Source organism: Elephantulus edwardii, unplaced genomic scaffold (genome assembly GCF_000299155.1).
Source record: "Elephantulus edwardii isolate Elephantulus edwardi_28Jun2011 unplaced genomic scaffold, EleEdw1.0 scaffold00061, whole genome shotgun sequence".
Taxonomy (NCBI): domain Eukaryota; kingdom Metazoa; phylum Chordata; class Mammalia; order Macroscelidea; family Macroscelididae; genus Elephantulus; species Elephantulus edwardii.
The window spans coordinates 1,588,383-1,613,474 of NW_006399811.1; the positions used below are offsets into that span (position 1 = coordinate 1,588,383).

Below are 25,092 nucleotides of genomic sequence, written 5' to 3' on the forward strand. Positions count from 1 at the left end.
GGGTGCAACAATGAATGAATGGAATCCCAAAATCTCTGTAGATGTTCATTGAAATGAAAAATAAACAACCTAAATTAAAAAAAAAAAGTTTGGATAAAGATGATGATGTGGAAAATGTGACAACTGGAGGCCTGGAGAAGAGGAAGGTGTCTGGGGATATCTTTCAGAGGTTGAAACAACAATAATTGTGCTTGGATTATGGGATAGGGAGAAATCAAGTATGACTCCTGTGTGTCGTCAGTGTTAATATAAGATGTCAGTTTTTGAAAAGGAAGCCTGAGTAATAAATAGGCTTGAGAAGAGTGGTTAAAAATTTTAGATGCTTACGCTTCAAATGTTCATACAATTCATTATTTAAATGAGCAATTTGCTTACTGATTTCACAAATACTTTTTGAGTGTCTTGTATGATCCAGACATTGTAGTGGATATGCAGATATAAGTCAAAGGCTCAGCAGTAATAAAAATTTGGAAGCAATAAAGAAGTTGGTAGTTAAAGTCATAGAAATGGATGAAACCTTCTAGGGAGACATGGAGGTGATAGAGAGGAAAAGAGTGTCTTGGATGCTCCAGCATTTACAGTTTATTTGCAGAAGGGACTGAGAAGGATCAGTGAGTCAGGGGAAAGGCCAGGAGATCCTCGTCATGAAAGTCACGTGCTGAGAGTGTGTCCAGAAGCAGATCAATTTTGAGAGGATGGGAAATACTCAATGGATTCAACAACATAAAAGTTGTTGGCGAGTGGCATCCACTTCCAACAAAAAAGCTTGCCTCCAGAAACACTATGAACTTGGAGAAAAGATGAAAGTTTTGCATTCAAGACATTCATTCATAGAGTTGTTATGGGTCTTCTGCAACTCTTCGGTACTTAATGACAACAACAGTATAGAAAGAAGGCAAAGTTGAATGAATGGGAAGTGAGGAAGTCAATTTTAGGTACGAAGACAGTTCTCTTAAGTCTATTGTGGAGAGGAACTGAGAAAGGTAAGAAATCTAGGAAGGAAGTTCATAACTGTTTATTCAGAAAGAATGATGGAGGAGAGATTGATAAGGCTGGAAAGAGAGGGAAACCAAACACGAGCCAAATATGAAATGTGGGTAGACCCAGAATTACAAAAACAGCCTCTGGTTTTGGTTTTTCAGACAAGAAAACAGCGGGGTCGTGTATAAATGTCTTTCTCTAGTCCTCAGTTTTTCTTTCCTTTTATAAAATACACAATTTAAAGAGAATGACTTCTCAGTCCTCAAATTCTGTGCAACGAAACAGATACTGTGGAGACTATTGAAGAGATTTGTTCAACAGAAAATGTTGGCAGTTTATCTTGTTGTTCAGGAGATTTTTATTGTTATTCTTGAGGGAACCACAAGGACAGAACATTTCCATTTCGGTCAGCTTGGAGAAGATATGTTTGCTTTTATTTTTACTGTGTAGTGGTTTGCGTCCCTGGAAAATAGGAACCAGGGACCTTTCCATCTGCTTTCAGTGGACTTGCTTTGTTATGAAAGATAACCTGAGGGGAAAACTCGTGGTATTGGGGTGGTGGGTGAGTGGTGAGTGTTCTCCCTTGGTTCTAAAGTCTAGCCTTTTCTCAACTGGTAAAAAAGAAATTGACAGCCCCAAAAATCTGGTGACGGACCGCGTGACAGAGAACACAGCCACCGTGTCCTGGGACCCCGTGCAGGCCATCATTGACCGGTACATCGTGCGCTACACCTCTGCCGACGGAGAGACCAAGGAGGTCCCGGTGGGGAAGGATCGGAGCAGCACGGAGCTGACGGGCCTGAGGCCGGGCGTGGAGTACACGGTGCACGTGTGGGCGCAGAAGGGGAGCCGGGAGAGCAGGAAAGCTGACACCAAGGCCCTAACAGGTACTGTGAGGGGCAAGGGCAAGAAACACTTCACCAATATCAGTAGAAACGGTTGTGAGGGAACAGTTGATTCACCTCAAATAATTTTTCAAAGTGGTCTCTTTTTACTTTTTGAGGTCATGTGTTGACATACTAGTTGTTCAGACTGAAGAGTGTACATGAAACAGTGTGAAAGGAAGACATTGAGACTCTTCTAGAAGGTTTGATGTGCAAGGGTAGTCTCCCCCTTTCACCAGATCCTCTCCTCAGTTCAGATTCCAGGCTCTGCCTTGATACTGGAACCAGGTTGACTTCAGCTATAGAAAGGATTCTCTTCTGATTCCATCCTTCAAAATAGAGGTGATAGTAGACTGTCTACCAGTAGCAAGAATTTTTATTAAGAAAATAATATATACTATAGTAAAAAAAGTCAGACTGAGGAAAACCCACATCCTATTACCTTTGAGTCTCATTCTCTTTCTTGTGATCATTGAGTTGAAACTGACTCATATTTGACCCTCCATTGGGTTTCTGAAGTTCTAAATCACACTGGGGGGAGGGTATCTATGTTTCTCTCTTGGAGTTGGTAGTGTAAATGAACCACTAGAGGGGTACAACTCCCTACAGACTCCACCACAAGTTCCAACTAATTCCGAGCCTGCACTAGATTTCTGAGACTGTAAACCTTTAGAGGAAGTTGTTGTTATGTGCTATCGAGTGGCCTGCGACTCATGGCGACCCTATGTACAACAGCCCTAAACCCTGCTCTGTCCTGTGCCAATCTTATTGTCTCTGACACACCTACTCTCATTACCCCAGTCACTGAATCAATCCATCTCATTGAGGGTCTTCCTTTCCTGCGCTGTCCTTCCACCCTCCCAAGCACGATGTCCCTCTCCAAGGACTGGTCCCACCTTGCAACATGTCCAAAGCATGTCAGATAAAGCTTCATAATCCTTGCCTCTAAGGAGCAGCCTGGTTTAACCTTCTCCTGGATGAACCTGTTCATTCTCCTAGCAGTCAGAGGTATATTCAATACTCTTCTCCAGCACCACAGCTCAAAGGCATCAATTCTCATTTTATCATCCTTAGTCATTGTCCAGCTCTCGGATGCATAGCAAGTGATTGTAAAGACAATGGCTTTTATCAGGTGTACCTTAGTCTCCAGACTGGCATGGTTGCTCTTCAGTTCTTTCGAGAGGTCTCTAACAGCAGACTTTCCCATCACAATTCATCATTTAATTTCCTAGCTGCTGGTGCCAAGAGTGTTGATTGTGAAGCCAAGCAATCTAAAGGTGTTAACAGTTTCAATCTCTTCACCATCTATCATGATCGGCCCAGGGTGAGAATCTTTTTTTATTCCTTGATATTGAGCCTCAATCCATATTGAAGGCTGCAGTCCTTGACCTTCTGCAGCAAGGGGAAGACTTTTTTTCTCCCTTGGGGCTGAGGGTAGATTGAAATTGCCCACCTTTCAGAGAGCAGCTAGTACGTTATGCTCTACGCCATCAGGGGGAGCTCTGGGGCCGTAGTTTTAGGGAGTTGCTCTGTTAACCTAAAGGCAAGCACCTCTGGTTCCGATTCACCCTTGGCGCCATGGGAGACAGATTTTCTTGTGATTTACAACTTGGGAAGCCCAATAGAGGCTTAGCTGTGTCTTGGTTCAGATTTGACAGCAGTGAATTTCTCTCCCCCCTTCCCCCACGAGTCCTTAAAATAAGCAAGGAGGTGTAAAATGAAAAACTTCATCAAGAGTCTCTAGTTCCCAGAGCTTCCAGGCAGAGTTAGCCAGTAAACAGTGTTTTCCTCTTCCTTTCTTCTGCCTTCTTTTCCTCTCTCCTATGTTCTTTTCTTGTCTTTTCCTCCCCCCCCCCCCCGTTTTAAAGAAAAGAATAATAAGATCATGATCTCTTCATAGATAAATGTGAGAATAACTAAGACAGACATTGCTAGTCTATAACCGGGGGTAGGGGGAGGGTGGGGGGGGGGAACAGGTGGGCAAAGAGGTGGCATAAACCAGGTTAAAAAAACCAACACGACAGACTTTAAATAGTTATGGTTTCAATTGATTTTTGAAAGCAGGAAATTCAGTCTTTCCATGTGACAGATAGAATAAAATCCAGTGCAGATGTTACACTTTAAAAAGTCAAGCCAAGCAGATATTATAGAGACTCAAAATTTGCCAAAACACTTTAATTCAAAACAAAAGCTGCCTGATTTCTATTAAAATACTGCAATTTTGTTCTCAGCTGAAACGCTACTGGGTAAAAAATAGCCTGCAGACATCCTTTTTGGAAACTTCTAAATTAAAATCACCTTCTATAATAATGTTCTTGTCAAAATGGAAATTTCCATTCTTATTTTATTTTCATAATATTTTTTAAAAAAGATTCTACTTACCAAAATCTTATTTTGCTGACTAACATTTTGGCTGAGCTTTCATTTCCCTGCTTTATGTCTTGGACAGGGTGCAGCCAGAATGCTCTTTGGAGGCAAGAATGATGAGACTTTGCCTCACATACTTTGGGCATGTTGCTAGGAGCAAGTATTCCTCAGAGAAGGACATGCTGCTGAGAAGAGTTGAGGGTCAGCAAAGGAGAGGAAGACCCTCACCCAGGTGGATTGATATGGTGGCTGTTGCAATGGTCTCTTGTGTGTCAGGAAATGTGAGGAAGGTGCAGGATAGAACAGGGTTCAGATCTTTTGTTCATAAGGTTCTATGACTCGACTCGACGGCACCTAACAACAATGGGGAGACACACCTGCTCACATATGCCCTCTGGTGTCTGGGTGGGGAAATGCAATAGGAATCAAAGGGAAAGCTCTATTTTTTTTCCTCCTCTTCCCTTTCCTGCTTTCTTTTCTTCTTTATAAGTCTCTTTCCTCTCCTCTAGTTTTTATATAGCAGTTATGTATCTAAAGTCATACAGTTAGATATGTAAATGTCATTGTTGCTGTTTTGTATTATCTAGGGGAACCAACACATAGCCGACCCTTCATTGGGTTTTCTGAGATAGCAGACCTCTGAAAACCAGTGTGATATGTTGCATTGCTGTCCCACTCCATGGTACAGAACAACACTACAACATATTACATTCGTTTTTGAGAGGTTTGCTATTTCAGAAATGAATGGCTAATCCTCCTTCTTAGTCTGTCTTATTCTGGAAGCTCTGCTGAAACGTGTCCATCAACGACCCTTCTGGCATTTGACAGGACTAAAGTGATCTTGATTCAGACCATGGTCTTTTCAGTCACTTGCTATGCATGTGACTGAATGAATAAAGATGACAGAAGAACTTGGATGACTTTGAGTTGTATTGTTGGAGAAGAGTACTGAATATCCCATGGATTGCAAAGAGAACAGACAGATATGTCTTGGAGGAAGTACATACAGACAGAGTGGTCCTTGGAAGCAAAGATGACAAAGCTTCATCTCACATACTTTGGGCATGTTGTCAGGAGATTCCTTAGATAGGGACGTCATGCTTGGAAAGGTTGAGGGTCAATGAATGAGAGAATGGCCCTCACTGAGGTGGATTGATACAGTTACTGCTGCAATGGGCTTGAGTATGTCTGTAATAATGAGGATGACATAGGCTAGGATAGGAGAAAGATGTGCTGATTATAGGGTTGCTATGAGTCGTACTTGACTTGCAGTACTAACAACAACAACAACAACAACAACAGTCTTACACAATGGAGGTGATTGCCCATCTTTGTACCCAGGAGCAGCTGGTAAATTCAAACCACATGCCCTTGTGTTGGCAGCACAAGTCTGTAGCCGCCAGGGCTCCCTGATATGCAACTTGCTGTTGTTGTGATGTACCATCGTCTGTCGGAACTGACCCACAACTGACTCCGTGGTGGGTTTTCAGAGTGGGTGCTTGATACGAACCATGTACCTTTGGGTTGACAGTGTGATTGCTGACCACTAAGCCACCAGTGCTCCCCAATGTTCTATGTGTAAATGGAATATTGAATTTAAGACCAAATAAATGTCTGTCATAAACCCCAACTCTGCTTGTGAGGTGGAAATGTCAGTAAATTTAGGGTCACGCTCCTTGCTGGTGGCAGTATGTAAAGTCTTGGGCTGTTTCCCAGTGCCAGGAGCCCCATCTAATCCTGACATCATATTTCCAGGCAGGTGATTACCGAGACTCCCTGGTGTTCCTATGCAGGGCCCGTCAAAGCTGCAGGTCTCATTCAGCCACGGAGGGGTGGAGGTGGGGGGGCACTCCCATCTCTGAGAGTGTACTGCCCATCCCCACCCCTCTCTGGAGATCTGTTGAGGAAACCTCCGCTGCTGAGACCCCCAACTCCCTGATTCTTTGGTTTTGCTTATTAAAAGTAAAGCTGTTATAAATATTTTAGTGCAGGTTTCGGTATAGACATATGCTTTTATTTCTCTAGGGTACACACTTGGGAGTGGAAGTATTGAGTCATCTGGTAACTTGTTTCTCCCTGTTCTTTAATCCCCTTGTCCTCATTGGCTATCCACTTTTTTTTTGTTGGGGACGGAGGGAGGATGGTCAGGAAGTTCCTTTGGAAAAGAAGAGCAGAACCTGCTATCTGTCTGAGGGAGTAAAGAGAAATGTAGAAAGAAACTATAAATTAACACTTTAGAAATGTTCTTGCCTGTGATGCATCTTAATAATAACCACCTGGCTTTTCATGTTCATTAGAAATAGACCCTCCGCAAAACTTCCACCCATCCGGTGTAACGCAGTCTGGTGGGATACTGACCTGGACACCTCCCTCAGCTCAGATAGACGGCTACATTCTGACCTTCCAGTTCCCAGACGGCACCGTTAAGGTACTGGCTACTCCTTGTCCTGCCTCTTAGTGCTGGTACTCTGCTACTATGTGAAACACCTGATGTGGGCTAACACGCCTCCATCTACTCGTGTCATGATGAGATCTAATATTGCTGGTCTCAGGGGACTCTGCTGATCCTTCACCCTTATTGTTCGCCTGCTCTGTGCAAGGAAAGTGCCAGGCACAGCCTTTGTGAAGCTTGCAGTCTCATTTAAAGGACTAAAGATCGAAACCACCCTTGGTGACCATTGCATGTTTGTGTGTATATGTCAGTTGTGTATTATTTTGTTTATGCTTGGTCATCTTCAATCCAATGTAGTCTCCATGAGGGCAGAGACATTTTGTTTATTGCTATATTGAATGTGTTTAGAAAAGTGCCCAGCACATGGTTGGTGCTCAAGATATATATATTGGAGAGACCAATTAACTTTCACTTCAGTTGTTCTAGATACCACATAGAATCTGAAGGTCTGCAAGTGTTCCAGACTTGTTCAAATATAAAATTATTATCTCTCCTTGGAAGAGCAGAAAAAGGGGAGGAAAGAAAAAAGGAAGGGCATTTTAACTTGTCAATAATCTCAATTCATGTTTGCTGAGCCTGGTTAAGAAAGAGGTTGGCTGCCGTTGTATTATTCCCTGACTCTCAGTGACCTGGAGCACAGTGGTATCGGACCACGGGACCCCTGGGACCTCCAGACTTTCCTTTCTAGTCTGTCTTAGTCTGCAGGCTCTGCTGAAAACAGGTCAGCAGTCTAGGAACTTTCAAAGCTCCACTGATAGACAAGTGTAGGTGGATTTGAGATGCATTGGCCTGAAATCAAATCTGGCCAGTGAACTTCAAGCTAGGAAAATCAGTGCTATGGGTTGTATTTTGGTTTTTTATTTTTTTAAATTTTACTTGTTTTTTTCATTAACAATATACGTAGCAAAACATACACATTTGTTGAAAACCATTTTTGCATGTGCAGTTCAATGACATTCACTACATTCTTTGAATTGCACAACAATCCTCACTCCTTTACTGACTTGTTCCTCCTCATTAACATAAACTCACTGCCTCTTAAGTTTCTTATCTAATCTTTCGAGTTGCTGTTGTCTATTTCATCCCTACTATCAGAAAACTCTCCAGAATTCTGAAGAGCAATGATACCAATTTAAAGACTAAGGTGTACCTGCTTCAAGTCATGGTCTTTCCAAACACCTGCTGTGAATCTGAAAGCTGAACAGTGAATAAGGATGACAGAAGAAGAATTGATGCCTTTGAGTTTTGGACTGTGGCAGTGGGCTCAAGTGTGTTGGGAAGATAAAGATGGTGCAGGATAGAACAGGGTTCAGATCTGTTGTTTATATGGTTGCTAAAGTCAAACTTGACTTAATGGTACCTAACAACAATAACATTTACAAAAAGCATAATGCTCAAGGTTTTTACTTATTTTTACTAGGTAAGATAGCATTTTGCTTCTTTTTAGGAGGACTTCAGGGGATCTGTTTGGTTTAAGGTTTATATTTTATCCCATAACAATCACCTCAGAAAATTGAGAGCCATGAGAATTGGAAATTTTTTTCTGCATTTCCCCCCCTTTTGGTTACATTTTCTCTTTTAAATCTTTGATAGAATTATTTTATAATAATATGAAATAATGTGAAGGACATCACCCGTTTCTTGCGGTCTGACAGCAAAGATGGCAGTTGTTCATGGAAACAATTAATCACAAATTATGTATTTTCCTTCTATTCCTGACTCCCCTTCTTTACTTGTTCTCCAGTCAAACAGAGAACAACTGTTGTGCCTTGAGTGGCTAATTGCAAGCTTTTAAGACTCCAGGCATTACACGATGAAACAGGAGGTAGAACAGAAGCACTAATTATTAGGCCAATTAATTGCATGTCCCAAGAAGCCATAAGTTTAAACCTTTAAACTAAGGAATCAACTCCCATAAGGTGTTTGTACATAAGCTGCCTCAGCAGCTACTCTTTTTTGTTATTGTGTTAAATATTTTATGCCACTTTTGCCAATTTAACTATTTATAGGTGGTGTACTTATTCACAGCAGTTGCAATAATTGACTGTGCAACATTGCTCTTAATGAATGTTATTTTTAAAATTTCATTGCTAACCTCATATTTTCCCTGTCTCCTGCCCCTGCTAAACCCTCCCAAACCAAACCTACTGCCCTTGAGTCAGTTCTGACCTGTAGTGACCCTCAGTGGTTTTCTCAGGCTGAAGATCATAATAGAAGGGGACTGCCTCACCCTTTTCTGGAAAAATGGCTTGTAGGTGGCAGCTCAAATCTCCAGTCAGGCTTTCAAAGTTCATGGCCGCTGCTTGGAACGCCGCTCAGAAGCTGGAGTTGTGTTTCCCTCTCACTCTGTGGCCTCCAATGAAGACAGTTGGTGCCATAGCAAAGACAAACACACACAAATTCCTCAACTATGCCTGGAAGCCACTACTAACCTTTGTCCTCATTTGCCTTTTAACATAAATGAGGCCATAGACTATTTGTCCTTTTGTGATTGACTTATTTCACCCAGCATAATGTCTCCCAGCCCCATCAATACGACAGCATTTATCAGGACTTCATTTCTCCTGCTGACCGAGTAACGCAATCATTGTCTCAGCTCATTCTTACAAAGCCTGCATAGCACCTACACTCATCTCAACAGGTGGATGGATAAACAAAATGTTATGCATGCACGCAAAATGTGTTCCTTACACACACAATGGAATACTTCTAAGTCCTTCCTTTACAGAAGAACTAATAAAGCTTCAGAAGGAAGTAGACTGAAATGTCAACCAACTTTTTGCCTCACATATATCATTAGTACAGGGTAGAGCAGGGTTTAGAGCTGTTTTACACAGGGTCACTATGAGTCACACGCGACTGGATGACACAAAACAACAGCAACAACATATCATTGGTCAATTTTGCCTCTCCCTGCTCACTCCCCCCCAGTCGTCTGGCATTGTTAGTGCTACCAGCTGTGGTCAGTCAGTGTCCAAGAGTGACAGCGCCACCACTTGAGTGGGAGGTCCCCAGGAGACCTCCTGGAAGGGGCTCACATCTAGTGCTTTCATCAGTACATGACCCTGAGCTGATCCCGCAGAGAATGGATTAGAGCTCATTGACATTCTAGACTTCTCTCGGGTCTTTAACCACTGCTCTTTCAAACAGAGCTGTCATTTGCCGACAAGGAATGCTATTAACATTGGAGGGTAATAAGTTGAATGATCAGCTATGTTCTTTGTTTTGCAGGAGGTACAGCTTGGACGAGGGGACCGGAAGTTTGAGTCACAAGGCCTTCAGCAAGGTGTCACCTATCCTGTTTCCTTGGTTGCATTTAAGGGTGACCGCCGGAGCAGGAGTGTATCCACCACGCTGTCCACAGGTAATGTGGAATCTTCTCTTCTGAAAGCAATGCAATGGGAGGATGAACATTGAAAAGACAAAAAAAAAGATGCCTAAGGAGGACAAAACAGAAAGAGTTATGGGTTCTTTAGTTGTTTTTAGGTGCTGTCGAGTCAAGTACGACCCATAGCAACGCTATGAACAACAGATCTACACTCTGTCGTATCCCGTGCCATCTTCGTACTTCCTGGCACACTAGAGCCCATTGTGGCAGTCACCGTGTCAATCCACCTGGCTGAAGGTCTTCCTCTCCCTCGTTGACTCTCCACCCTTTTAAGCATGGGGAAATAAAGATGGGATTATAGGTTCAAAATAAATCTAAAGAGGGGAGAAAAAGGAAATGTAATGTTGGGATGGAGTTAGACCAGGAGAAGTGAACTTGACCTTAGTTCTGGTGGATTTGGAGGGACTGTCAAGAGTAGAATAAGTGACAAATGTGATGTGTGTGAAGAGGTGGAAGACACAGAGCAGAAGGAAGTGATGAAATAATTTGAAAACCGAAGACACAGTCTACCCAGCAATTCCACTACTGGGACTATACCCTAAAGAAACCATAACCATCATCCAAGCAGATATATGCACACACATGTTTATTGCTGCTTTGTTCACAATAGCAAAGAGCTGGAAACAACCCAAGTGCCCATCAACAAACAAATGGATAGAGAAATTGTGGTGTATTCATATTCTGGAAGACTATGCTGCTTTGAAAAACAAGGAACTCATGAAATATTATTAAAAATGGGTGACTCTGGAGGACATTATGCTGAGTGAAATATGTACATGGCATTGAAAGAGATGAGGGAGAGAACTGGATAAAAGGAATATATAATTAGATATTATTGGCATGATAAGAGTCCCGAATAAGAACTGCATAGTAAAGTCATCTTTGGGGTGGAGTGGCTGTATAACAATGAAAGAACTTTTTTCCAAAGTAAAAAGCTAACTGGAGGGAAGGGGGAGCAGGGAGGAAAATGTGCAACAATGAATGAATGGAAATCCAAGTTTTCTCTAAACTTTCATTAAAATCTCAATAAAAAAAATAAAAAAGTATACATAGTCTTGAAGTAAAGAAGCCTTCCTCCACTTCTCCCTTACTTGTCCCCTAATGACTCTTCCCTCTGCTTGGTTCCCAGTTGGTGCCCGTTTTCCACACCCTTCAGACTGCAGCCAGGTTCAGCAGAACAGCAACGTTGCCAGTGGCCTGTACACCATCTACGTGCATGGCGACGCCAGCCGGCCCATGCAAGTGTACTGTGACATGGACACTGACGGAGGCGGCTGGATCGTGAGTCAAGCTGAGCCCCTGGGGGCTCCTTACCTGGTCTTGTTTCTTAGATCATGGTGGCCCAACTGCCAGCAATGACACTTGTTTATCAAGACAAAAGGAAAATTTGGTTGGTCGTTGTTGTTAGAGACAGACTGGCCCACACTAGGAAAAGGGGATCCTTTATACCTGAAATTGAGCAGATTTGGCCAAGTGAAGGTGGATGACCATGAAAGCTTGTGGGAATATCATCATGTAATCATTACTGAATTATCTAATAATTATGAGGGGTTTGTGGTGGCTTAGTAGCAAGGAATTGCCCTGCCAACACAATGGTACATGGTTTGTACAGATGCTTCACCAGAGAAAGATGGGCAGTCTTCTCCTGTGCAATTTACTGCCTCAGAAAACCTGCTGAAGGCTCAGCTATGGGTCGATTCTGACTTTATGACACACGACCTCATCCACCACTACGCAATAATAGCCTATGTTTATATAATATTTTATCCTTTTCAAAGTTTTTTTCACATACCAAAGCTTTAGCAAATATAATAGAAGTTTGTTCCTAATTCACAGGTACAGAAATGTTAGTCCACAGTAATCAGCTAAGACGTGGCCACAAGTCAGTGACAAAGCTAGCACAGAACTTCAGCCCTGGGGTGTGGGGGTGGGTTTGAGGGGTGTGTGTCAGTGGCTTTCTAATAGGCAGCTCAGATTTGCATGCATATGCATGATCTCTCTGGAGGCTGGGCCCTCTGAGTTTTAGCCCTTTGTTCTGATTCTTGACTCCACAGCACAGAAACAAGGCAACTGGGACTTTGATTTTAAAGGCTAAAGTAAAAAAATAAAAAAACAAAACGGGATTTGAACACAGTTCTGATCTTCTGTCTCCTTTGTAGGGATTTTATTCTCTTGGACCATTGTCTGCTTAAGTCACATGACACCTTGTTTTCCCTCCCTGTCCCTCCCCCTCCTCCTTTCCCCGCCACATGACACCTTCTTTGATTGCATCAGCCTGAACCAGTTATTGGATGAGCTGCCTTTGAAGGCTGCAGTCTGATTCCTTCCTCCCTTCTCCTTGTGCGTGAACTGATAGAGACTCATTCACTGTCTCAGATCAGCATGCTGTCTTAGTTTTACCTGGCGTGTACCCAGGGGAGGAGAACGCCTCCTGGAGCTCAAACTGTCTTCATTGACACGTTTGCTCAGGGGCCTGGGGCCCCAGAGACACCTGAGCAGCTGCAGATAAATGGCACAATCAGATGAGCAACAATAAAGAGAACTTATCTCCACCACTGCCTCTGACAGCTGGAAGGCAGTCATTGGATTGGATGGGGATAATTCCCAACTGATTTATAAAAATAAGGAAATGGAACACAATATGGGGAGTTTCTACCTGATCAGACCCAGAGCACGGTCCCTGCTGCTGCTCATCAGCACCATTGTAACTCCAAGCAGTCTGTCCTTTCAGGCTTGAAGCCCAATTCTCTGCCTTCACGCTCATAATTGACCACTGACTAATGCTTGCGCTGTCTCTCCTAGTCTTGTTAAAAGCCAAGCTTATGCAGAAAGAGTGGTTTTTACTAAGGGCAGCTTTTAGGAAAAGATCTGGGGAGTCTGTCTGCTTGTGAATGAATACCCATGATTTTGTCGGGAAGTATTTATTGAGTGCCTACTTAAGCATATCAGAGATCATGAAGAGCGGTGAGGGGTAGGGTAAGATTTGGATTTATTAGTTGTACATATGTCACTATGAGTCTTGTTGACTTGATGGTGACTAACAAAAACTATGTTTCCAACACAGTTTCATGTAGTCAGGACCTAGTTATGCGTCAGGTTGGCCCAAATCTTTGCCCTTGATAAGCTTGCCTTCCTGTGGTTTCCCTAGCATAGTGACAGCAGTGCCACAGCTGAAATCAGAGTCCAAATAGGACTGAACACCCTCTGCAAACAGAGATTTCAACCCAGCCTCCCACCTGAGGGGATGCCTTGTCTGAGCTTTGGGCTTAGTTTAAAGATTAAGCTTACCCATTGTTATGTTGGCAACAGTTAAGTAAAAGGAAAATATAGTCCCTGGAGATTGAACTTTTTAGGATGATTGGCTGAAACTAAATAAAACCCATAGGGGGACTAAGGAAGGGGCCTTTTTCACAGTGCTATGCTGTAAGGTGGATTGATTCAGTGACTGGGGTAATCAGGATGGGTGTGTCAGAGGCAGTGCGGTTGGCACAGGACAGAGCAGAGTTTAGGGCTGTTGTACATAAGGTCGCTATGAGTCACAAGTGACTCGACCGCATATAACAACAACAACATGCTGTGAGAGGACCTCTTCCTCAGCCTTCCCTCTTTTTCAGAACTCATTTCCTCCTGTCCCTGCAACACCTTCTTTCTTGCAACACCTTCCTCCTCCTTCCCAGGCATATGATCCTTTATAGAAGCACAAAAGTCAATTTCAGAAATGATAAAACCATTCTGCATTCCAACCAACACCAAGCCTCCCAGATCTTGTGTTCTGACTCAGACTTTCACAGGTAATCCTGTAGGGTCTTCCTCAAAGTCAACATGCTGCAGGAAACAGTCCTAAAAACTCTTTCACACACACACACACACACACACACACACACCCCTTCCCTGATAGTTTCTATGTGTTTTTTTTGGTTGAAGAGAGTCTTGTTATGTAAGGATCACGATAGAACACTGCTCCTTTTTATTGAGAGTTTCAAATGCTTTGAAGGAAATTCTTCCGTATTTCAGGCAGTGGGAGCTTGATTTTTGATTGGCAGACCAGAAGAGCCATGCCCTCGGGTGATGAAGGCCTCTGGTGGGAGGCTGGTGGAAGACCATCCTGGGACACTCAGATTTCTTAAGAAATTCCATTTTTGGTTTCTATCTTGCAAGTGTTCAGGACTGCATTGGAGGCCCTTTCTACAGGCATTTAAATGAAGTTTTGATTTCTCCACCTTTTGATTTAGTCATCCAGGGCATTGAGAAAGTTCTGGAGTGCAGAGACAACTCTGTAGTGTACAGAGTCAGAAGAAATGGATGAACATCCCTGCTTGGGACTTAATTTTCTAAGTAATTGAGTAGTTCACTGTAGTGTTTTCACTTCCTCTCATGAAGTGAGCAGCACCATGATGGATGAAGAAGAGATTGAGATTGTTAACAATTTCAGCTTACTCAGCTCCACAATCAACACTCTTGGCACCAGCAATCAGGAAATCATTGGGGAGGTCTGCTATCAGTGTCCTCTCCAAAGTGCTAAAGAGCAATGATGTCAGTCTAGAGAATGAGAGGCACCTGATCCAGGTCATGGTCTTTGCAGTTACTTGCTATGCATGAGAGAGCTGGACAATGACAAGGAATGACAGAGGAAGAATTGATGCCTTTGAGTTGTGGTCCTGGAGAAGAGTTCTAAACATACCATGGACTTCCAGGAGAACAAATAGTTCTGTCTCGGAGAGAGTGAAGCCAAGTTTCTCTTTGGAGGCAAAGATTTTGAAGCTCCATCTCACATAGTTTGGGCATGTGGCCAAGAGAGGCCAGTCCTTGGAGAAGAGCATCATGCTTGGGAAGGTAGAGAGACAGCGTAGGAGAGAAAGACCCTGGATGAGAGGGATTGATACAGTAACTGGGGAAAGGGGGTAGGGGTGTCAGAATCGGTAAGATTGACTCAGGACAAGGCAGGCTTCAGAGCTGTTGGACAGGAACAACAAGGAAATCAACAAGATTCTGAGTTAATCAATTACAGTTATCTGATGAAGATGCAAAAAAAAAAAAAAAAGAATGCTGTGGGTGGGCCCATTAGGATGCTGATGTGATAGAATGGAAAGTAGCATTTATGTGTTGACAGTATGTCTATGCGCCAGACTCTGGACTAAGTACGTTATGATTAATTATGATTAATGGCTTGGTGGAAGCATTGGTTTAAGCTCCTGACAGAGGGACTGTTTTACATCTTGATCTAACACTTGGGGAAAGTGAAGCTTGTCAGAATTAACTTGCCTAACGATACAGGTAGTAAAGGGTAGAGTTGGATCTAAGCACCAATTCAAAGAGCATAGGAACCACTGCTGGATTTTCCATGTCCAAGTCAGTATTTTATTGCTGTTTATAAGTCAGCATGACTGCTGCTATTATACTCAGCTCTCAAGATCAAGAGTATTAAGGAGACATGGTATAGTTGTTAGGTTCCATTGAGTTGACTACAACTTATAGTGACCCCTAAGAACAACAGACAGGAAACTCGCCCTATCCTGTGCTCTGTCATCACGACCTATTTCCATGCTCAAGTTCACTGTTGCAAGAAACTGTCCATCTGTCTTGTTGAGGGTCTTCCTCTCTTTAGCTGATCCAAAGAGATAGTTGTGACCAAAATTCAAACAACCAGTTGACGGCTCTCAAGGATGATGATCTTCCCAAGGGTCAAGCCAAAGTTTCAGAAGGGGTCAGCTTCCCTTTCTAACCAAGATAATAAAATTATCCCTTCTCTCCCTGCCCCCAGCACCCCTCTTGTTGTTGTTATTGCTGTTATGTGCTGTCAAGTCCCCTGCGACTCATAGCATGCCCATGTACAACAGCCCTAAACTCTGCTCTATTCTGTGAGATCTCATTATCTCAGACACATTTACACATCTAGTCACTGAATCAAGCCGTCTCATTGAGGGTCTTACTCTCTTGAGCTGTCCCTCCGCCCTCTCAAGCATGACGTCTCTCTCCAAGGACTGGTCTCACCTTGCAACATGGCCACAGTATGTCAGACGGAGCTTCAGAATCTTTGTCTCCAAGGAACAGCTTGGTTTCACGCTTAGCTTAGGAGTGTTATATCTGTGTTATTCTTAGGTGGTGGGGGGTATATTTCCAGACCAGTGTCTTGTTGATGTGTCAAGCATCCTTTCTGAATGTCAGAATTGTTCATCTTCTCTATCAGATTAAAAGCCTGGGGACACCACAGTCATTGATGGGAGCTAGAGGCAAAAATGCCTTTATAATGTGTCTCTGTCCTAGGAGGGCCGGGTTGGATTTGTGCCCAGTCTTATACTGGTAACTGGATTTGATGTGATGTGGCACCAAACATTTGTGCCATATCTACCTAGGAGCCCACTGTCTGTGGGAAGAGATCATAAGAGGCACTGTGCTAGGAACTTAACAGGAAAAATGTGTTTAGAAAATAGACTCCGTTGAGAGCTTCTATTTCTAAACTTGCTGACAGAAAAAGATTTGTGCTTTATCCTTGCATCAATGAAATAGCTAAATGACTCTCTTGATTTTATGTATGGAAAACAGTATATATACTGGCCTCTGAGCCAGCACCTGGATGCTGAATAAATAGTTATTGTGGTTGTTAACTGCTGTAGAGTCAGCCTCTGATTCATGTTGACCTCATGTATTACAGGCCACAGGGGTTTTCTTTTCATTTGTTGATTTTCAGAACTAGATTTTCAAGTTTTTCTTTATGGTCCAACTCAGTTGGGAAGATCTACTGAAATCTGTTCAACACCAATGTTGTTATTGTTATTAAGTGCCTTTCAGTTGGCTCCCACTCATTGAGACCCTGTGTACAACAGATCATAAACCAGTATCCTAGCAACCTGCATACCTCCACTGGCAGGCAGGTGGTAACTGTGCAGGAAACACAGGTGCATCGGAATGGGGTCAAACCCAAGCTGCTCACATGCTGTTGCTGTTGTTCTTTGCTGCCATTGAGTGGTGTACTGCTCATAGTGACCCTATGAAAATACAAGGTGTGAATTCTACCACTGAACCAGCAATACTCTGAATTGAGTGGATCCCAACTCATGTTGACCACATATATGTTAGAGTATAGCTGCACTCTGTAAGCTTTTCAATGGCTAGTTTTTTGCAAGTAGATTGCCTTTCTTCCAAGGTACCTCTGTACAGACTAGAACCTCCAACCTTTTATCTAGGAACTGAGTGTATTTAAACATTTGTACTATCCAGGGCCTCCATAAACAAATGAAGAAAAAATGAAGGAAACAAAGGCATGAGGCATTCCTGGTGTCCCAAAGGTACATGGTTCAAATCCATCAGCTGATCCATGGGGAAAAGAAGGGGCAGGCTCCTCCCACTCACTTTACTGCCTTTTAAAGCCTGTTGGAGGGTCAGATTCTGGCTTCATGGCACACAACAACAACAACAACAACAACAACTTGAAAAAAAGAGAACAATATTAATGCAGTGTGTTATATTAGCAACAATTACTGATTTCTGCTTAGCTATTTATCAATTATGAGACATCTTTAAGCTCACCTTCTCATTTGGTCCTCCCAGCCAGATGCCTCTTTCCATTTCTGTCTATTTTACCATGAGCTGACTGTGGCTCCGGGAGAGAAATGGCAGAGTCACCATTCCCTGTGGGCCGGTGTCTGACTCCAGGCTAGGGCTGGGTCAGCAAGCATGATGGCTGGTAAATGGGATCCTCCCACGTGGAGTTTGAGCATTGTTGCAGGCGATTAATTCTTCTCAGATTAATTCTTCCCAGGGGGGAGAAAATGTAAAGAATACATAAATATATGGATGTTTATGTTCCTAAATTTCAGATAATGTGTTTTACTTCAAGGCACATGCTGAGAACCATGATGGAGGAAGGGAGATTGGATTTTGTGTTGGGGCTTCCTTTTTGAATGAATACAAAGAAGTGTAGTAGGTATCAGGCAGGATGCAATTCCCACCTTCAGTGAGCGAGAGCCAGTTAGCCGGGATAGCATTTTGCTTGACTCTCAAGGTCATGCAGAATTATATGTATTGTCAGGTCCACCAGTATATATATACACAGGTGTGTTTAGCTTCTAGGTGCTTTTCAAGTTTATTTCATATAAAAGAATCCAATTTACTTGGACTGGAACTACTTTCCTTCTCAAAATAGAGGAATTTTGCAAATAGAGCAGCCCATTCTCTCATGTAATAGCATCCAGCTCTGCTTCTGTTTCCTCACTTCTCATCCATCTTTAACCCATGCCAGTCTGGCTGCTGCCTTTATCCGCAGGACCACTGCACATACTAAAGTCACCAGTGACTTCTGTGCTGCCAGATTCTATGGACAGTTTTCATCTCACGCTCCTTGATGTCTTATCAGCATTTGCACAGTTGACTCCCTGATCACTTCTTTCTTTTAGAAATATGTTCTCTTTGTGGCTTTAGTGATTCCACATTCATTTATTTATTTTGCATTTCTTCTACTTACAATTGCTCCTTAACGAACTCATCCTTGCCTATGGATTTGGCCATTAAAAATGGAGTGTTCTTTGAGGCTTGATTGTAGGTCATTTTGTGCTTAGATAATCTTATCATTTCCCATAGCTTAATTTTACTCTCTATTTTAGTTATGATAGCACCAGCTATGTTGCTATAACAAAGAAAACCTCATAATTTAATTATCCAACACATAAAAGTTTGTTGTTTTATGGGTTTTTTTAATCTCACTTGTACAAACTTTTATTTTGAATTTTGCAGTCACGTCTTAAGTGGTGATCCAAAGATTCAATTCATTTCCATCTAGTAACTGCCTTTTCAGTGTCTGGCATTCACATCATGTGGCAATGGGAGAGGTAGCTTGGAGAACCCCACTCATCTTCTGTGTACCGACTTGCAGTCTTTATTTAAAATTAGTCACTAGGCTACAGCTTGACTGCAAAGAAGGCCCCAAGGAAGAATTCTTTCTGTGTTCCTGAAAAGAAAATGAAGGGAGACTTGGAACCACCTCTAATTGCCCAAGACAATCCCACATGGATCAATCGAGCCAGAGCAAGCTTTAGAACTACATCTCCCCGAGAAAATGAGAATTGAGACTCAAACAGAGAGTTGTACACCAATGTTCATAGCAGCATTATTCACCATCACAAGAACATGGAAACAGCCCACATATCCAGCCACAATCAAATGGATTGAGAAGTTGTGGTACATTCACACAACAGAATATTACGCAGAACATAGGAGCAATGATTTTGTAAATTACTACCTAACTTGGGAGGGACTGGAGAGCATTATGCTGAGTGAACTAACTCAACCTTACAAGGACAATTATTGTATAAAACAGTTATTGTAGAGTGAGCATAAGAATCCATGGTGGGGGTGGAAGCAGAGTGGTGAGAATGGGGGCTGGTGTTAATCATAGGATTGCACAATTTGATGGGTGGGCAGGTGAAGGAATTGAGAAGGATCTTTTGTGAAATAACAATGTATTCAAATTTTGTAAGTAAATCAGTATAACTTTTTTTTTTTAAAAAAGAACTTTATCTCCTACATTCGAGTGATTGAATCACCCCCACCAGCATCAGCAGGAGTACCTCACCCTCCACATGGCACCAAAGGAGCTCATGACATGCACTGAGAACACCTGTTCTCTATCAGAATGTCTTATCTCAAGAAAAAGCTGAGTGAAAAAAATAGCTAAGTGATAGCCTACTAGTTCCACAAGCCAAAAAAAAGGATCATTCTTTCTCCTCCCCCACTGGAAAATAATCTTTATTGTAACCCCACAAGTGCACAATCTATTCCTAATGGTAAACACCTCTTCTTTGCAAGGTGGTCTCTTCTTAAGATTCCAAGAAGGCTTTCTTCTCCATCATCTGGAAGTGGCCATGGCCAGACTTGGAAGTGATGTTGATGAACTTGAGATCAGTCTTCTCCAGAGCCCAGAGTTTGGTCTGCACCATCAAGGACTTGTGGAGAGTCAGAATCTGCTTCTTGGTCCCCACCACGCAGCCTTCCGGCATGATGAAGTCATTGGTCACTTCACCGCAGTGGACAGAGCCTCCCAGAGGACTGAGGCTCTTGTCTAAGAGATCGTAGTCGGTGGAGGCATTGGTTTTTATTGGCTTACCAACTTTGATAAGGTAGCCTTGGCTTGGCTTGCCCTTCTGCCCAGCACTTGCCACATAGAAGGCCACTTGTTGGGATTCCAGGCCCCGATACAAGTGATCTTGCACACCCCTCAGTGGATCTTGTGGGGGTACCTTCTTGGTGTACCAGTGACTAGTGACCCCTATATAATCCTTGCCCTTGGTCACTTCAGTGATGTCGATCATCTCGTCCTTGCTGAACACCTGGCTCACTGGCCCCTGCTGCTCTGGCTTCTCATGGGCCCAGTCCAGTGTAGTAATTGACATTATTTCAACAAACAGATAAATGCTGCCATGGATGCACTCATCAGCTTGTGCCAAGAAATCTGGAGGACAACCACCTGGCCAACTGACTGGAAGAGATCCATATTCGTTCCCATTCCAGAAAAAGGTGACCTGATAGTGTGGAAATTATCCAACAATATCATTAATATCACATGCAAGCAAGATCCTGCTGAAAATTATCCTAAGCCAACTGGAAACGAACATTAACAGAGAACTGCCAGAAGTGCTGGCTGGGTTTGGAAGAGGACGTGGCACTAGGGACTTTATAGCCAATGTTAGATGGATCATAGCTGAAAGCAGAGAGTACAAAAAGAACATCTATATGAGTTTCATTGACTATATAGAGACATTTGACTGTGTTGATCACAAGAAACTCACTGATGTGAAGCCTATATTTGGATCAGGAGACAGTCATCAAAACAGAGCAAGGAAACACTGTATGGTTTAAAATCAGAAAAGGTGTACATCAAGACTACATTCTATCTTTATAGCTTTTCAATCTATAGGAGGAACAGATCATCTGGGAAGCTGGACTCTATGAGGAGGAACGTTGCATCAGAAATGAAGGAAGACTCATCAACAACCTGCGTTATGCAAATGACACAACCTTGCTTGCAGAAACTGAGGGAGAACTGAGGCATTTTCTGCAGAAGGTCAAGGACTGCAGCCTTTAACATGGATGGAAGCTTAACGTCAAGAAAACAAAGATTCTCACCACTGGGCTAATTGGCAGCAGGATAAACAGAAACGAGTTGAGATTGTTAACAACTTCAGCTTGTTTGGCTCCACAATCAGCACTCTTGGCACCAGCAGCCAGAACATCAAGCTGAATTACATTGAGAAAAATCTACTGTCAGGGACTTCTCCAGAGTACTTGAAGAGAAAAGCTGTCAGTCTGGAGACTAAGGTGTACTTGATCCAGGCCATTGTTTTCACAATTACTTGCTATGCATCAGAGAGCTAGACAATGGTTAAAGATGATAGAAGAAGAATCAATGCTTTTGAGTTTTGGTGCTGGAAAAGAATATTGAATATACCATGAACTACTAAGAGAACAAACAGGTCTGACCTAGAAAGGGTGAAACCAGGCTGCTCCTTGGAAGCAAGGATTTTGAAACTTCATTTGACACATTTTGGGCATGTTGCCAGGAAGGACCAGTCCTTGGAGAGGGACATCATGCTTGGGAGGGTAGAGGGACAGCTCAAGAGAGGAAGACCTTGGATGAGATAGATTGACTCAGTGACTGGAGTAATGAGGGTAGGTGTGTCAGAAACAATGAAATTGGTTCAAGATAGAGCAGAGTTCAGTGTTGTACATAGGGTCACTCTGAGTCTCAGCTGACTCAATGGCACATAACAATAATAACAACAACAACAACAACGACCACCACCACTTAGATCCTAAAATACTCTGATGGCCTATTGGGTAAAAAGTTGCAATCCAAAGGCAGGTAATTTAAATCCACTAGCTGCTCTATTTGACTGTGTGGATCACAACAAACTGTGGCTAACTCTGAGAAAAATGGAAGTCCCAGAACACTTGATTGTGCTTATGGGAAACCTATACTTGGACCTGGAGGCAGTCATCAGAACAGAACAAGGAAACACTACATGGTTCAAAATTTGGAAGGGTGTGTATCAAGGATATGTCCTAGCTCCATACCTTTTCAATCTGTATTTGGAACAGATTATCCTGGAGTCTGGGCTCTATGAGGAGAGTTGTGGCATCAGGATTGGAGGTAGACTCATCAACAATCTGTGTTATGCAGATGACACAACCCTGCTTGCTGAAACTGAGAAGGACCTAAAGCACTTGCTGCGGAAGGTCAAGGAATGCAGCCTTCAATATGGATTGAAGCTCAACATCAAAAAAACAAAGATTCTTGTCACTGGGCAGTATCATGACAGATGATAACGAGATTGAGATTGTTGACAGCTTCAGTTTGTTTGGCTCTAAAATCAACACTCTTGGTACCAGCAGCCAGGAAATTAAAAGACAAATTGTACTGAGGAAAGTCTGCTGTCAGAGACCTCTCCAAAATACTGCTCTTCAGTGTCAACAGTGTCAGTTTGGAGACTAAGGTACTCCTGATACAGGCCATGGTCTTTGCAGTTAATTGCTATGCATCAGAGAGCTGGACAATGACTTGGAATAATAGAAGGAGAGTTGTGGTGCTGGGGAAGAGTATGGAATATACCATGGACTTCCAGAAGAACAAACAAGTTCATCCTGGAGAGGGTGAAGCCAGGCTGCTCCTTGGAGGCAAGGATTCTGAAGCTTCATCTGACATACTTTGGGCATGTTCAAGAAGCCACCAGTCTTTGGAGAGGGATGTCATGCTTGGGAGGGTGGAGGGACAGTGCAGGAGAGGAAGACCCTCTACGAGGTGGATTGATTAAGTGATTGGGGTAATTGGGGTAGGTGTGTGAGAGACAATAAGATTGGCACAGGATAGAGCAGGGTTTTGGGCTGTTGTTGTACATAGGGTCACTAAGAGTTGCAGGCAACTCTACAGTACATAACAACAGCACCAACAAGCTGCTCCATGGGAGGAAAATGGGCAGGCTCCTCCGTCCAATTCACAGTCTGTAAACACTCACTGTAGGGTCAGCTGTGAACTGGTTCTGACCCCATGGCAGTTCCACTGATGCCCATCCTGAGTACAGCCTACGAAGGAAAGATTTCATCAACTTGTACCTGTTCTATAAAGTAGTGGTCTACTAACTAGCCTTGTTTCTTTCCTTACCCCTGGCCAGCCATTCTGTTCACTTGTAGCTTAAGGGATTTTAGCAAGATTTGATAAAAACACACAATTCTTCCTTTAACCCTCCTCAATAACTTCCATCACTCTTAAGATGGGCCAATAGCTTCAATGATTTATGTGTTAAAACCATCTTTGCAGTCTCCCCATCTCCCTCTTCCTAAGCAGCCCCTGCCGCCCTGACCCCTAGCCTCCAGTCCGCCTGCCTGTGTGCGCTCACTCAATCCTGAGGCTCCCAATCACATCCTAAGGGAAACTTTCCCTGTCCCTGGACAGGTTCTTCTATTTCGTGCTCACCTGATCCTATCATTCTTCTTCTGCATCACTCTCACTCCTGTTTTAATTGCACACTTATTTGTTACATTGTTTGGTGATTTTAATACACAATTGGCTCCGTGACAGGAAGCTCTGTTGGTGTAGTGCTAAGGAGTTGAGCTGCTAAAGCAAAAGCATGCTGTTTGAATCCACCAGCTGCTCTGTGGGAGAAAGTGGTCAGTCTCCTCTGTGTGATTTATTGCTTCTGAAAACCCCCTGAAAGGTCGGCTATGAGTTGGTTCAAACTTGATGGCATATAACATTAGCTCCATGACAGGCAACACTGGTGGTTTAGTCTGTAGGGAGCTGAACTACTAATCCACAGGCTGTGTCTTTGTGGTGGTTTGAATCTACTACATGCACCTTAGGTGAAAGGTAAATAATCTCTTCCCATGTAATTTATAACCTCCCCAAAAGTACTGGGGTCAGCTATGAGTTGGTTCAGACTTGAGGGCTGAGTTGAATTTTGACTTATTAGCTCCATGAGGGAAGAGTGTATTTCTGTTTTATTAAATTTGCACATAATCTTGCAGAGTGCCTAGTACCTAAGAGATGCTCAATAAGTATTTTTTTAATAAATGAATTTCCTTCATCAACTCAACTCAATTCAGATAAACTCATTGCTGTTGAGTCAGAGTTGACACAGAGCTGACCCCTTAGGACTCCAAGGCTTTCAGCTGAAAGAGGGATTACCCACCTTTCTCTTGAAGAGCCACTGGGGAATTGGAGCTACCAGAGAGGTATGACCCTTCAATTTGCACAATTCCATATGGACAGTGTCACCAGATCTCCCTAAGTGTTAAATGATGGCTGATGGGTGATGCTAAAACCAACTAAGTTAAGAAACAATTCTTACTCTCAAGCTGCCTAACGGGAGGAAAGGCAGCATATAGACCCAGTGTTCTATTGAGTTAAATGGTTGGTAAAGAGGAGTAGGCAGAAATATAGAATGTCCTTCCCTATGAAACCTAACATTAGCAATGATATCACCAGCTCCTCAAATTTCTTCTTGTTCTGGAATGGAAATTCTTGAGGGCAAGAACCTTCTTTGCTCATATATATTTCAATTCAGTATACTACTGTATCCATGCCTACTGCTGCCGAGTCAGTTCTGATTCATAAAGTCCCTCTGTTGGATTTCTGAGGCTGTAAATCTTTCCAGGAGAATATCGCCTATCTTTCTCCCTCAGAATAGATTCAAGCCACTCACCTTTCAGATCTGACACATTATATACTAAGACACTGCGTTTGTACATAGAGGATATTTACTACTATAATGCAGTGAGTCTAAGAGGATGTGTAAGAGTCCCTGGGTAGAGAAAATTATTTAAATGCTTGGCAGCTAAGCAAAAAGTTGAAGGCTTAAGCTCACCCAGGGGCACCTAGGAAGAAAGGTCTGGTGATCTACTTCAGAAAGATCATAGGTACTGAAAACCCTATGGGGCACAGTTCTGCTGTGACCATGGGGTCACCATGCATCAAATTATCAAATTTTCTCAATTTTAACCATTTTAAAAACAACGATAACATATATATAAAT

General features: G+C 42.8%; 1 protein-coding gene and 1 pseudogene across 1 annotated transcript in view; one reads left to right on the forward strand and one right to left on the reverse strand.

The window, feature by feature from the left end:
* Positions 1 to 25,092, forward strand: part of TNN (tenascin N) — a 99,261-nt gene that overhangs the window by 55,471 nt on the left and 18,698 nt on the right. The window contains exons 11-14 of the mRNA XM_006887709.1: positions 1,605 to 1,868; positions 6,530 to 6,660; positions 9,916 to 10,048; positions 11,202 to 11,353. Coding sequence (XP_006887771.1) covers positions 1,605 to 1,868; positions 6,530 to 6,660; positions 9,916 to 10,048; positions 11,202 to 11,353 — 680 coding nt within the window. The remainder of the gene's footprint in view (positions 1 to 1,604; positions 1,869 to 6,529; positions 6,661 to 9,915; positions 10,049 to 11,201; positions 11,354 to 25,092) is intronic.
* Positions 19,814 to 20,457, reverse strand: LOC102864456 (annotated as a pseudogene).